The 15,177-nt window shown below is 48.9% G+C and overlaps 1 protein-coding gene across 2 annotated transcripts in view; it reads right to left on the bottom strand.

The window, feature by feature from the left end:
- LOC110512917 (CUB and sushi domain-containing protein 3) overlaps positions 1-15,177 on the bottom strand; it is a 522,509-nt gene that overhangs the window by 175,715 nt on the left and 331,617 nt on the right. For both annotated transcript variants that reach the window (XM_090215889.1, XM_090215891.1), the window contains exons 36-38: positions 12,765-12,889; positions 12,449-12,545; positions 10,959-11,063 (exon numbers count right to left, since the gene is read on the bottom strand). In XM_090215889.1, the coding sequence (XP_090072015.1) occupies positions 10,959-11,063; positions 12,449-12,545; positions 12,765-12,889 (327 nt within the window). The remainder of the gene's footprint in view (positions 1-10,958; positions 11,064-12,448; positions 12,546-12,764; positions 12,890-15,177) is intronic.

The raw sequence follows: 15,177 nt of genomic DNA, 5'->3' as shown, positions 1-15,177 counted from the left end.
CAGAGTGGTGAGAGACTATGAGTGGTAAACAGAGTGGTAAACAGAGTGGTGAGAGACTATGAGTGGTAAACAGAGTGGTGAGAGACTATGAGTGGTAAACAGAGTGGTAAACAGTGGTGAGAGACTATGAGTGGTAAACAGAGTGGTGAGAGACTATGAGTGGTAAACAGAGTGGTGAGAGACTATGAGTGGTAAACAGAGTGGTGAGAGACTATGAGTGGTAAACAGAGTGGTAAACAGAGTGGTGAGAGACTATGAGTGGTAAACAGAGATGTAAACAGAGTGGTGAACAGAGTGGTAAACAGAGTGGTGAGAGACTATGAGTGGTGAACAGAGTGGTAAACAGAGTGGTGAGAGACTATGAGTGGTGAACAGAGTGGTAAACAGAGTGGTGAGAGACTATGAGTGGTCAACAGAGTGGTAAACAGAGTGGTGAGAGACTATGAGTGGTAAACAGAGCTGTAAACAGAGTGGTAAACAGAGTGGTGAGAGACTATGAGTGGTGAACAGAAATAAACCTAAAGAGTTCAGAAGGTGTTCAGAACACAATGCCATGCATCATCTCAGCAGGCTGCTATATATGGATATTCCTACTCCTGGTAGTCATGGTGTGGCGAGTGTTGGGCATGTGGGGGAGAGTGGTAACATGCTGTTTTAAGTAAGGGGTGAGAGGGTGAAGAGATTGATGTGGGAGAGTGCTGAGGAGACTGATTCGCTGAAGAGATTGATGTGGGAGAGGGGTGAAGAGAGTGATTGGCGAAAGCTTTCAAATGTACTGTAAAATGTGTATTTACGGTTAAGAAGCTTATGGGATAGAACAACCCACTGAGAGACAGACAGGGTTAGTGATAGAACAACCCACTGAGAGACAGACAGGGTTAGTGATAGAACAACCCACTGAGAGACAGACAGGGTTAGTGATAGAACAACCCACTGAGAGACAGACAGGACAGAGGCTGAGGAGAGCGGGGAGTAGACTTGGTGAGAGCGTTGTAATATATGCTGATCTCTACAGGTGGTAGACGGTGGGAGAGTGGTATACAGGTTTAGAGGTGCTGAGAGACTGAGACGGACCGATTGGGGCTGTGGTGAGATGTTGTGGGAGACAGGTGATGACAGGCATCTTGAATATAAAGTATGTTTATCTCTAAGTTTGGGGGAAGGTGTTACGGTGCGTGAATGAGGACCCAAAAGCGAATTAACGTAAACAGAGCTTCTTTAATAACAAAACAAAACGTAGGCTCAGATGGACCGGCAGGTTCCGACAGGACAGGACAAGGTTGCAGCAAACATGACGATAGTCTGGTTCCGGCATGAACAACACAAACAAGAATCCGACAAGGACAGGAGCAGGAACAGAGAGAGATATAGAGAACTAATCAGAGGGAAAAAGGGAACAGGTGGGAAAAGGGGTGACGAGGTAGTTAGGAGGAGACAAGGCACAGCTGGGGAAAAGAGGGGGAGAAAAGGTAACCTAACAACGACCAGCAGAGGGAGACAGGGTGAAGGGAAAGGACAGAAACAAGACACAACATGACAGTACATGACAGTACCCCCCCACTCACCGAGCGCCTCCTGGCGCACTCGAGGAGGAAACCTGGCGGCAACGGAGGAAATCATCGATCAGCGCACGGTCCAGCACGTCCCGAGAGGGAACCCAACTCCTCTCCTCAGGACCGTACCCCTCCCAATCTACTAGGTACTGATGACCACGGCCCCGAGGACGCATGTCCAAAATCCTACGGACCCTGTAGATGGGTGCGCCCTCGACAAGGATGGGGGGGGGGGGGGAAGGCGAGCGGGGGCGCGAAGAACGGGCTTGATACAGGAGACATGGAAGACCGGGTGGACGCGACGAAGGTATCGCGGAAGAAGAAGTCGAACTGCGACAGGATTAATGACCTGAGAAATACGGAACGGACCAATGAACCGCGGGGTCAACTTGCGAGAAGTGGTCTTAAGGGGAAGGTTCTGAGTGGAGAGCCAAACTCTCTGACCGCGACAATATCTAGGACTCTTAGTTCTACGCTTATTAGCAGCCCTCACAGTCTGCGCCCTATAACGGCAAAGTGCAGACCTGACCCTCTTCCAGGTGCGCTCGCAACGTTGGACAAAAGCCTGAGCGGAGGGGACGCTGGACTCGGCGAACTGAGATGAGAACAGCGGAGGCTGGTACCCGAGGCTACTCTGAAAAGGAGATAGCCCGGTCGCAGACGAAGGAAGCGAGTTGTGGGCGTATTCTGCCCAGGGGAGCTGTTCTGACCAAGACGCAGGGTTGCGAAAAGAAAGACTGCGTAAGATGCGACCAATAGTCTGATTGGCCCGTTCTGCTTGACCGTTAGACTGGGGGTGAAAGCCGGAAGAGAGACTGACGGAAGCCCCAATCAAACGGCAAAACTCCCTCCAAAATTGAGACGTGAATTGCGGACCTCTGTCCGAAACGACGTCTGACGGAAGGCCATGAATTCTGAAAACATTCTCGATGATGATTTGTGCCGTCTCTTTAGCAGAAGGAAGCTTAGCAAGGGGAATAAAATGAGCCGCCTTAGAGAACCTGTCGACAACCGTAAGAATAACAGTCTTCCCCGCTGACGAAGGCAGTCCGGTGACAAAATCTAAGGCGATGTGAGACCACGGTCGAGAGGGAATGGGAAGCGGCCTGAGCCGGCCGGCAGGAGGAGAGTTACCGGACTTAGTCTGCGCGCAGACCGAACAAGCAGCCACGAAGCGACGCGTGTCATGCTCCCGGGTGGGCCACCAAAAGCGCTGGCGAATGGAAGCAAGCGTACCCCGAACGCCAGGGTGGCCGGCTAACTTGGCAGAGTGAGCCCACTGAAGAACGGCCAGACGAGTAGGAACAGGAACGAAAAGAAGGTTCCTGGGACAAGCGCGCGGCGACGGAGTTTGAGTGAGTGCTTGCTTTACCTGCCTCTCAATTCCCCAGACAGTCAACCCGACAACACGCCCCTCAGGGAGAATCCCCTCGGGGTCAGTGGAGGCTACTGAAGAACTGAAGAGACGAGATAAAGCATCAGGCTTGGTGTTCTTAGAGCCCGGACGATAAGAAATCACGAACTCGAAACGAGCGAAAAACAGCGCCCAGCGCGCCTGACGCGCATTAAGTCGTTTGGCAGAACGGATGTACTCAAGGTTCCTATGGTCAGTCCAAACGACAAAAGGAACGGTCGCCCCCTCCAACCACTGTCGCCATTCGCCTAGGGCTAAGCGGATGGCGAGCAGTTCGCGGTTTCCCACATCATAGTTACGTTCCGACGGCGACAGGCGATGAGAAAAATACGCGCAAGGGTGGACCTTGTCGTCAGAGAAGGAGCGCTGAGAAAGAATGGCTCCCACGCCCACCTCTGACGCGTCAACCTCGACAATGAACTGTCTAGAGACGTCAGGTGTAACAAGGATAGGTGCGGATGTAAAACGATTCTTGAGGAGATCAAAAGCTCCCTGGGCGGAAACGGACCACTTAAAGCACGTCTTGACAGAAGTAAGGGCTGTGAGAGGGGCTGCCACCTGACCGAAATTACGGATGAAACGACGATAGAAGTTCGCGAAGCCGAGAAAGCGCTGCAACTCGACGCGTGACTTAGGGACGGGCCAATCAATGACAGCTTGGACCTTAGCGGGATCCATCTTAATGCCGTCAGCGGAAATAACAGAACCGAGAAATGTGACGGAGGAAGCATGAAAAGAGCACTTCTCAGCCTTCACAAAAAGACAATTCTCTAAAAGGCGCTGGAGGACACGTCGAACGTGCTGAACATGAATCTGGAGTGACGGTGAAAAAATCAGGATATCGTCAAGGTAAACGAAAACAAAGATGTTCAGCATGTCTCTCAGGACATCATTGACTAATGCCTGAAAGACAGCTGGAGCGTTAGCGAGGCCGAAAGGAAGAACCCGGTATTCAAAGTGCCCTAACGGAGTGTTAAACGCCGTCTTCCACTCGTCCCCCTCCCTGATGCGCACGAGATGGTAAGCGTTACGAAGGTCCAACTTAGTGAAAAACCTGGCTCCCTGCAGGATCTCGAAGGCTGAAGACATAAGAGGAAGCGGATAACGATTCTTCACTGTTATGTCATTCAGCCCTCGATAATCTATGCAGGGGCGCAGGGACCCGTCCTTCTTCTTAACAAAAAAAAACCCCGCTCCGGCGGGAGAGGAGGAGGGGACTATGGTACCGGCGGCAAGAGCTACAGACAAATAATCTTCGAGAGCCTTACGTTCGGGAGCCGACAGAGAGTATAGTCTACCCCGGGGGGGAGTGGTTCCCGGAAGGAGATCAATACTACAATCATACGACCGGTGTGGAGGAAGAGAGGTGGCCCTGGACCGACTGAACACCGTGCGCAGATCGTGATATTCCTCCGGCACCCCTGTCAAATCACCAGGCTCCTCCTGTGAAGAAGAGACAGAGGAAACAGGAGGGATAGCAGACATTAAACATTTCACATGACAAGAGACGTTCCAGGAGAGGATAGAATTACTAGACCAATTAATGGAAGGATTATGACAAACTAGCCAGGGATGGCCCAAAACAACAGGTGTAAAAGGTGAACGAAAAATTAAAAAAGAAATGGTTTCGCTATGATTACCAGAAACAGTGAGGGTTAAAGGTAGCGTCTCACGCTGAATCCTGGGGAGAGGACTACCATCCAGGGCGAACAAGGCCGTGGACTCCCTTAACTGTCTGAGAGGAATGTCATGTTCCCGAGCCCAGGTCTCGTCCATAAAACAGCCCTCCGCCCCAGAGTCTATTAAGGCACTGCAGGAAGCTGACGAACCGGTCCAGCGTAGATGGACCGACAAGGTAGTGCAGGATCTTGAAGGAGAGACAGGAGTAGTAGCGCTCACCAGTAGCCCTCCGCTTACTGATGAGCTCTGGCTTTTACTGGACATGAAGTGACAAAATGACCAGCAGAACCGCAATAGAGACAGAGGCGGTTGGTGATTCTCCGTTCCCTCTCCTTAGTCGAGATGCGGATACCTCCCAGCTGCATAGGCTCAGCACCCGAGCCGGCAGAGGAAGATGGTAGTGATGCGGAGAGGGGGGCAACGGAGAACGCGAGCTCCTTTCCACGAGCTCGGTGACGAAGATCAACCCGTCGCTCAATGCGAATAGCGAGTTCAATCAAGGAATCCACGCTGGAAGGAACCTCCCGGGAGAGAATCTCATCCTTTACCTCTGCGCGGAGACCCTCCAGAAAACGAGCGAGCAAAGCCGGCTCGTTCCAGCCACTGGAGGCAGCAAGAGTGCGAAACTCAATAGAGTAGTCTGTTATGGATCGATTACCCTGACATAGGGAAGACAGGGCCCTGGAAGCCTCCTCCCCAAAAACAGATCGATCAAAAACCCGTATCATCTCCTCCTTAAAGTCCTGATACTGGTTAGTACACTCAGCCCTTGCCTCCCAGATTGCCGTGCCCCACTCACGAGCCCGTCCAGTAAGGAGAGATATGACGTAGGCGACACGAGCAGTGCTCCTGGAGTAAGTGTTGGGCTGGAGAGAAAACACAATATCACACTGGGTGAGGAACGAGCGGCATTCAGTGGGCTCCCCAGAGTAACACGGCGGGTTATTGATCCTGGGCTCCGGAGATTCGAAAGCCCTGGAAGTGGCCGGTGGATCGAGGCGGAGATGGTGAACCTGTTCTGTGAGGTTGGAGACTTGGGTGGCCAGGGTCTCAACGGCATGCCGAGCAGCAGACAATTCCTGCTTGTGTCTGCCTAGCATCGCTCCCTGGATCTCGACGGCTGAGTGGAGAGGATCCGAAGTCGCTGGGTCCATTCTTGGTCGGATTCTTCTGTTACGGTGCGTGAATGAGGACCCAAAAGCGAATTAACGTAAACAGAACTTCTTTAATAACAAAACAAAACGTAGGCTCAGATGGACCGGCAGGTTCCGACAGGACAGGACAAGGTTGCAGCAAACATGACGATAGTCTGGTTCCGGCATGAACAACACAAACAAGAATCCGACAAGGACAGGAGCAGGAACAGAGAGAGATATAGAGAACTAATCAGAGGGAAAAAGGGAACAGGTGGGAAAAGGGGTGACGAGGTAGTTAGGAGGAGACAAGGCACAGCTGGGGAAAAGAGGGGGAGAAAAGGTAACCTAACAACGACCAGCAGAGGGAGACAGGGTGAAGGGAAAGGACAGAAACAAGACACAACATGACAGTACATGACAGAAGGTGGGACACAGGGCTAAAGGAGACAGAGAGACAGATGTTGAGGACAGTGGCTGGTGTTAGTGGGAGACAGAGAGACAGATGTTGAGGACAGTGGCTGGTGTTAGTGGGAGACAGAGAGACAGATGTTGAGGACAGTGGCTGGTGTTAGTGGGAGACAGAGAGACAGATGTTGAGGACAGTGGCTGGTGTTAGTGGGAGACAGAGAGACAGATGTTGAGGACAGTGGCTGGTGTTAGTGGGAGACAGAGACAGATGTTGAGGACAGTGGCTGGTGTTAGTGGGAGACAGACAGACAGATGTTGAGGACAGTGGCTGGTGTTAGTGGGAGACAGACAGACAGATGTTGGGGAGAGTGGCTGGTGTTAGTGGGAGACCGGTGGTTCCCCACTCAGAGAGATAGACAGACAGATGTTGAGGACAGTGGCTGGTGTTAGTGGGAGACCGGTGGTTCCCCACTCAGAGAGATAGATAGACAGATGTTGAGGAGAGTGGCTGGTGTTAGTGGGAGACAGAGAGACAGATGTTGAGGACAGTGGCTGGTGTTAGTGGGAGACCGGTGGTTCCCCACTCAGAGAGATAGACAGACAGATGTTGAGGAGAGTGGCTGGTGTTAGTGGGAGACAGAGAGACAGATGTTGAGGACAGTGGCTGGTGTTAGTGGGAGACTGGTGGTTCCCCACTCAGAGAGATAGACAGACAGATGTTGAGGACAGTGGCTGGTGTTAGTGGGAGACCGGTGGTCAGAGGGTTACAGTTCCCCACTCAGAGAGATTGGCAGAGAGAGAGGCAGGCAGAGAGGCAGAGAGACTGGCAGAGAGAGAGGCAGGCAGAGAGGCATAGAGGCAGAGAGATTGGCAGAGAGAGAGGCAGGCAGAGAGGCAGAGAGATTGGCAGAGAGAGGCAGGCAGAGAGGCAGAGAGATTGGCAGAGAGAGAGGCAGGCAGAGAGGCAGAGAGATTGGCAGAGAGAGAGGCAGGCAGAGAGGCAGAAAGATTGGCAGAGAGAGAGGCGGGCAGAGAGGCAGAGAGATTGGCAGGCAGGCAGGCAGGGAAGGCAGGCAGGCAGGCAGGCAGGCAGGCAGGCAGGCAGGCAGGCAGGCAGGCAGAGAGGTAGAGAGGCAGAGAGATGGTGGATGAGCTCAGTTAGCCTGGTCCCATCTGGAACCCTGGGTGTCCTTTAGCCAACTCCTTTGACGACATGACTAGTGTGAGATGAGATGGCAGAAACAGATCCAGCTGGGCTTGTCAACACGAGTCCTGGAGGTCCTGGAGGACCAAAACACTAGAAAATAAAACCAGCAGTACTTTGGCCCTCTAGGTCCACTAGCTGAATAGTCCTGTCATCATGGTATGACAACGATAGACAGAGGACTTGGTTAGACCCTGCCATCATGGTATGACAACGATAGACAGAGGACTTGGTTAGACCCTGCCATCATGGTATGACAACGATAGACAGAGGACTTGGTTAAACCCTGCCATCATGGTATGACAACGATAGACAGAGGACTTGGTTAGACCCTGCCATCATGGCATGACAACGATAGACAGAGGACTTGGTTAGACCCTGCCATCATGGCATGACAACGATAGACAGAGGACTTGGTTAGACCCTGCCATCATGGCATGACAACGATAGACAGAGGACTTGGTTAGACCCTGCCATCATGGCATGACAACGATAGACAGAGGACTTGGTTAGACCCTGCCATCATGGCATGACAACGATAGACAGAGGACTTGGTTAGACCCTGCCATCATGGCATGACAACGATAGACAGAGGACTTGGTTAGACCCTGCCATCATGGCATGACAACGATAGACAGAGGACTTGGTTAGACCCTGCCATCATGGCATGACAACGATAGACAGAGGACTTGGTTAGACCCTGCCATCATGGCATGACAACGATAGACAGAGGACTTGGTTAGACCCTGCCATCATGGCATGACAACGATAGACAGAGGACTTGGTTAGACCCTGCCATCATGGCATGACAACGATAGACAGAGGACTTGGTTAGACCCTGCCATCATGGCATGACAACGATAGACAGAGGACTTGGTTAGACCCTGCCATCATGGCATGACAACGATAGACAGAGGACTTGGTTAGACCCTGCCATCATGGCATGAAAACCAGCAGCATTTCACCCATAACACTGTCAAATACTATTTTCACTACAAAAGCAATTCACGTACTTACTCCATATTTCTTCATTAACTCTGTGCTATTGACACATCATAAATTATTCCGTACCCCATTAACCTTGTTTTTTTAAGAATAAGGCCAGCAGCAACCCACCCTGAATCCCACTGCTAGTTTGCATCGGAAGATAAACAGGGTTGGTCCTGGTCAGTCCATGGATGGGAGACCAGATGCTACTGGAAGTGCTGTTTCCTCTGGTCTAAAGAAAATATATACAGTGGCTTGTGAAAGTTTTCACCCCCCCCCCCCCCCCCCCCTTGGCATTTTTCCTAATTTTGTTGCCTTACAACCTGGAATTAAAATATATTTTTTGGGGGGTGTTCGTATAATTTGATTCACGCAACATGCCTAACACTTTGAAGATGCAAAATATGTTTTACTCCCCCCCCCCCCCCTCCCCCCCCCCACCACCACAAAGTCAATACTTTGTAGAGCCAACTTGTGCAGCAATTACAGCTGCACGTCTCTTGGGGTATGTCTCTATAAGTTTGGCACATCTATCCACTGGGATTTTGGCCCATTCTTTAAGACAAAACTGCTCCAGCTCCTTCAAGTTGGATGGGTTCCGCTGGTGTACAGCAATCTTTAAGTCATACCACAGATTCTCAATTGGATTGAGGTCTGGGCTTTGACTAGGCCATTCTAAGACATTCAAATGTTTCCCCTTAAACCATTTGAGTGCTGCTTTCCCAGTCCCTGCCGATGAAAAACATCCTCACAGCATGATGCTGCCACCACCATGCTTCACTGTGGGGATGCTGTTCTCGGGGTGATGAGAGGTGTTGGGTTTGCTCCAGAAATAGCATTTTCCTTGATAGCCAAAAGGCTAAATTTTAGTCTCATCTGACCAGAGTACCTTCTTCAATATGTTTGGGGAGTCTCACACATGCCTTTCGCTTATATAAGCATTTGCTTATTTCTTTCTTTAAGCAATGTTTTTTTTTCTGGCCACTCTTCCATAAAGACCAGCTCTGTGGAGTGTACGGCTTAAAGTGGTCCTATGGACAGATACTCCAACCTCTGCTGTGGAGCTGTGCAGCTCCTTCAGGGTTATCTTTGGTCTCTCTGTTGCCTCTCTGATTAATGCCCTCCTTGCCTGGTCCGTGATTTTTGGTAGGTGGCCCTCTCTTGGCAGGTTTGTTGTGGTGCCATATTCTTTCCATTTTTTAATAATGGATTTAATGGTGCTCCGTGGGATGTTCAAAGTTTCCGATATTTTTTAATAACCCAACCTGATCTGTACTTCTCCACAACTTTGCCCATGAACTATTTGGAGAGCTCCTTGGTCTTCATGGTGCCGCTTGCTTGGTGGTGCCCCTTGCTTAGTGGATTTAATGGTCCGGCAGGGTAGCCTAGTGGTTAGAGTGTAGGGACGGTAGGTAGCCTAGTGGTTAGAGTGTAGGGACGGTAGGTAGCCTAGTGGTTAGAGTGTAGGGACGGTAGGTAGCCTAGTGGTTAGAGTGTAGGGACGGCAGGGTAGCCTAGTGGTTAGAGCGTTGGACTAATAACCGGAAGGTTGCAAGTTGAAATCCCCGAGCTGACAAGGTACAAATCTGTCGTTCTGCCTCTGAACAAGGCAGTTAACCCACTGTTCCTAGGTCGTCATTGAAAATAATAATTTGTTCTTAACTGACTTGCCTAGTTAAATAAAGGTAAAATAAAAAAATTAAGATTAGTGGTGTTGCAGACTCTTGGACCTTTCAGAACAGGATGTATATTTACTGTCATGTGACACTTAGATTGCACACAGGTGGACTTTAACTAATTGTGTGACTTCTGAAGGTAATTGGTTGCACCAGATCTTGTTTAGGGGCTTCATCGCGAAGGGGGTGAATACAATACACACCCACCACTTTTCCATTTTATTATTTTTGTATTTTTTTTAAACAACATATTTTTTTACATTTCACTTCACCAATTTAAACTATTTTGTTTATGTCCATTACATTAAATCCAAATAAAAATCAATTTCAATTAAAGGTTGTAATGCTACAAAACAGGACAAACGACAAGGGGGATGAATACTTTTGCAAGGCACTGTATAGTGTATATCATCCCAATGCCCCAGGACAGTGATTGGGGACATTGCCCTGTAGGGTGCCGTCTTTCAGATGGGATGTTAAACGAGTGTCCTGACTCTCTGTGGTCACTAAAAATCCCAGGGTAATTTATCGTCAGAGTAGGGTTGTTAACTCTATAAATTCACAATCTGACCCTCATACCATCACAGTCACCTAATCATCCCCAGTTTACAATTGGCTCATTCATCTCCCCTTGATCTTTTCCCCAGGTCATTGCTGTAAAACGAAAACGTCAATTTACCTGGTAAAATAAGGATACAAAATAGAAGACTCTGAAAGTCAGAGGACTTGGCTAAAGCACATACAGATCTCGGACCAGCCTATGTATCTCTTCATACCTGTATACTCCAGATTACACCTGATCTAGGACCAGCCTATAGCTAGGTGTATCTCTTCATACCTGTATACTCCAGATTACACCTGATCTAGGACCAGCCTATAGCTAGGTGTATCTCTCCATACCTGTATACTCCAGGTGGAAGCCTGCTGCAGACACACTGATGTCGGACTGGAAGGTCAGGTAGATGTTGTTGGAGGTGCTGTTCAGGAGCTGGGGGATGGTCGTACCTACAGAACATACCCATGGAGACAGTGAAGTGGGAGTTACAGTAGGAAGGGTCTCTAGGGGGGAAAGACATACACTGTATGTGACTGGAACGTAGAACATACGCATTGAGACAGTCAATAAGAAAATATCATAAAATACACTACACCAGGGATCACCAACCCTGTTCCTAGAGAGAAACCCTCCTGTAGGTTTTAACTCCAACCCAGTTCCTGGAGAGACCCTCCTGTAGGATTTTACTACATCCCTGTTCCTGGAGAGAAACCCTCCTGTAGGATTTAACTCCAACCCTGTTCCTGGTGAGAAACCCTCCTGTAGGTTTTAACTCCAACCCTGTTCCTGGAGAGATACTGTTTTACGGGCTTTAACTCCAACCCTGTTCCTGGAGAGACACCCTCCTGCAGGTTTTAACTCCAACCCTGTTCCTGGAGAGATACCCTCCTGTAGGTTTTACCCCAACCCTGTTCCTGGAGAGAGACCCTCCTGTAGGTTTTAACTCCAACCCAGTTCCTGGAGAGAACCAGTCACGGACCAGGATGTCTTGCTCCCAGGCAGACTAAATAACTTTTTTTGCCCGCTTTGAGGACAATACAGTGCCACTGACATGGCCCGCAACTAAAACATGCGGACTCTCCTTCACTGCAGCCGACGTGAGGAAAACAGGTCTTCTTCATCAGGTGAAGACTAGAGTCAGTCAGGTCTTCTTCATCAGGTAGAGACTATTTCATTTGCTAGGCAAGTCAGAGGGAGTCAGTCAGGTCTTCTTCATCAGGTGAAGACTAGAGTCAGTCAGGTCTTCTTCATCAGGTGAAGACTAGAGTCAGTCAGGTCTTCTTCGTCAGGTGAAGACTAGAGTCAGTCAGGTCTTCTTCATCAGGTGAAGACTAGAGTCAGTCAGGTCTTCTTCATCAGGTGAAGACTAGAGTCAGTCAGGTCTTCTTCATCAGGTGAAGACTAGAGTCGGTCAGGTCTTCTTCATCAGGTGAAGACTAGAGTCAGTCAGGTCTTCTTCATCACGTGAAGACTAGAGTCAGTCAGGTCTTCTTCATCAGGTGAAGACTAGAGTCCGTCAGGTCATCTTCATCAGGTGAAGACTAGAGTCAGTCAGGTCTTCTTCATCAGGTGAAGACTAGAGTCAGTCAGGTCTTCTTCATCAGGTGAAGACTAGAGTCAGTCAGGTCTTCTTCATCAGGTGAAGACTAGAGTCAGTCAGGCCTTTCTTCATTTCCGTTTTGAGATTCGGATAACTTTTTTCAAAGAGCATGCCAAATGTCGTCTCCCCCCTTCATATCCATAAGTACTCTTTTTTTACTGAGTCTTCCGATCAGACATTATTATCAATTCCAAAATGGGAGCTTTAAAAGACAAATTCTGGAGGTTGTTTCACCTGAATAGCTGCCAAGCCTTGGCGCGTTGCCATCGACGCCGTCAAAAAAATCCAAGGAGTCCCAGTTGTGTTCCGTGGCAAAAGTTACGACCTGGATCTGAGGAAAGGAACAAAGAAATACATTTAAGAGTAAAAAAAAAAAAAAAAAAGAAATATCTAAGTTGAATAAAACAGTTGCCTCATCAATAATGGGATACACATTTTTAGCAAATTCCCATTCTAAGATAGAATTCCATGAAAGTTTAATTCTTAAACCCTTTTAACTATCAAAACGTTCCAACATGATATTCATAATGTTTCATGCTGCATCTCTCACTTGGATGCCTGCTCCCTCTGGCACAGAGATCTTCCAGATACAGTTGAGATAGTTGGCGTAGGGCTCTGGGTAACCAGGAGAAAGGATGGTCCCCTTACGAGATGTCAGCAGTCCTCCACAGGGAACTGCACAGGGTGAGAGAAGAGAGAGACAAGTCACCCAGAGGAGACCAGGTTGAGAGAAGAGAAAGACAAGTCACCCAGACACCAAGAGTAGAGAAGAGAGAGACAAGTAACCCAGACACCAAGAGTAGAGAAGAGAAAGACAAGTCACCCAGACACCAAGAGTAGAGAAGAGAGAGACAAGTCACCCAGACACCAAGAGTAGAGAAGAGAGAGACAAGTCACCCAGACACCAAGAGTAGAGAAGAGAGAGACAAGTCACCCAGACACCAAGAGTAGAGAAGAGAGAGACAAGTCACCCAGAGCCCAGGGGGAGAGAAGAGAGAGAGCCCAGGGTGTCTCCTATTCCATCACTATGGAGCCCAGGGTGTCTCCTATTCCATCACTATGGAGCCCAGGGTGTCTCCTATTCCATCACTATGGAGACCAGGGTGCCTCCTATTCCATCACTATGGAGCCCAGGGTGCCTCCTATTCCATCACTATGGAGCCCAGGGTGTCTCCTATTCCATCACTATGGAGACCAGGGTGCCTCCTATTCCATCACTATGGAGCCCAGGGTGCCTCCTATTCCATCACTATGGAGACCAGGGTGTCTCCTATTCCATCACTATGGAGCCCAGGGTGCCTCCTATTCCATCACTATGGAGACCAGGGTTCATCCATGCATTCCTCCATCGCATCATCATCTATCCATGGGGCTTCATCCATCCATTCATCCCTCATCTGTCCATCATCCATTCACCCCAGCCACCTGCTGTTCTCCTTGTTTTATGGAGGGTTACTCATCCGTTCATCCCTCATCTGTCCATCATCCATTCACCCCAGCCACCTGCTGTTCTCCTTGATTTATGGAGGGTTACTCATCCGTCCATGCCTCATCTGTCCATCATCCATTCACCCCAGCCACCTGCTGTTCTCCTTGATTTATGGAGGGTTACTCATCCGTCCATCCCTCATCTGTCCATCATCCATTCATGGGTTTCATCCATCTATCATTTGTGATCCATTCACCCCAGCCCTTCTGACTGCTGTTGATCTCCTGCTGGTCCCAGGGGTTTCATTATAAACCTCATAGGACCATAACCAACTACTGTTGATCTCCTGCTGGTCCCATGGGTTTCATTATAAACCTCATAAGACCACAACCGACTACTGTAGATCTCCTGCTGGTCCCATGGGTTTCATTATAAACCTCATAAGACCACAACCGACTACTGTAGATCTCCTGCTGGTCCCAGGGGTTTCATTATAAACCTCATAGGACCATAACCAACTACTGTTGATCTCCTGCTGCTCCCAGGGGTTTCATTATAAACCTCATAGGACCATAACCGACTACTGTTGATCTCCTGCTGGTCCCAGGGGTTTCATTATAAACCTCATAGGACCACAACCGACTACTGTTGATCTCCTGCTGGTCCCAGGGGTTTCATTATAAACCTCATAGGACCACAACCAACTACTGTAGATCTCCTGCTGGTCCCAGGGGTTTCATTATAAACCTCATAGGATCATAACCGATTCCAAGCCATAGGCTCTCCGATTATCCACATTGCAATGTATTGGACATTCAAAGTGATTTGCTAGTGTGGATATAGGAACGTAGAAATATACTTTACAGCAGAGATCAAAGCATGTCAGGTACCACGTCTACATGAATATTTGAAAGTCCGCTACTGCACATTACATTATGAACAGCTGTAAGGCCTCGTGTAGTTCAAACGGAACAGACATCCATGAGCCACGGAATAAAAAACAAAAACGATATCTACTATTTTTCATCTGAAAGGACACAACGTGTTGCTTTAGAGAGACAACTCAAATCCTAGCTGTTGTTCTGTTGTCTATTGTCACCAGTTGCTTACTCATTTCATTTCATGACATATATCAGAATAACAGGGACTAATGATAATTACATTTTACATATACTCTCCTTTCAACAACGGAACACGTGACGATGTCATGGGAATGTTCCCTGAATAGAAATGACTCAACAACGGAACACGTGACGATGTCATGGGACTGTTCCCTGAATAGAAATGACCCAACAACGGAACACGTGAAGATGTCAATATAAATGACTCTTCCATCAGATCCAGGATAAGAGAGGAGAGAAACAAGGTGGATATTTTGTTTCCCTGTGTAGGAGGTCAAAACTGCCTGGTTGGTCCCTGTGTAGGAGGTCAATACTGCCTGGTTGATCCCTGTGTAGGAGGGTAATACTGCCTGGTTGATCCCTGTGTGGGAGGTCAATACTGCCTGGTTGATCCCTGTGTAGGAGGTGAATAC

This window comes from Oncorhynchus mykiss, chromosome 2, assembly GCF_057628025.1.
Source record: "Oncorhynchus mykiss isolate SJ-2025 chromosome 2, ASM5762802v1, whole genome shotgun sequence".
NCBI classification, from domain to species: Eukaryota; Metazoa; Chordata; class Actinopteri; order Salmoniformes; family Salmonidae; genus Oncorhynchus; species Oncorhynchus mykiss.
This window is presented reverse-complemented; position numbering and strand designations above follow the sequence as displayed.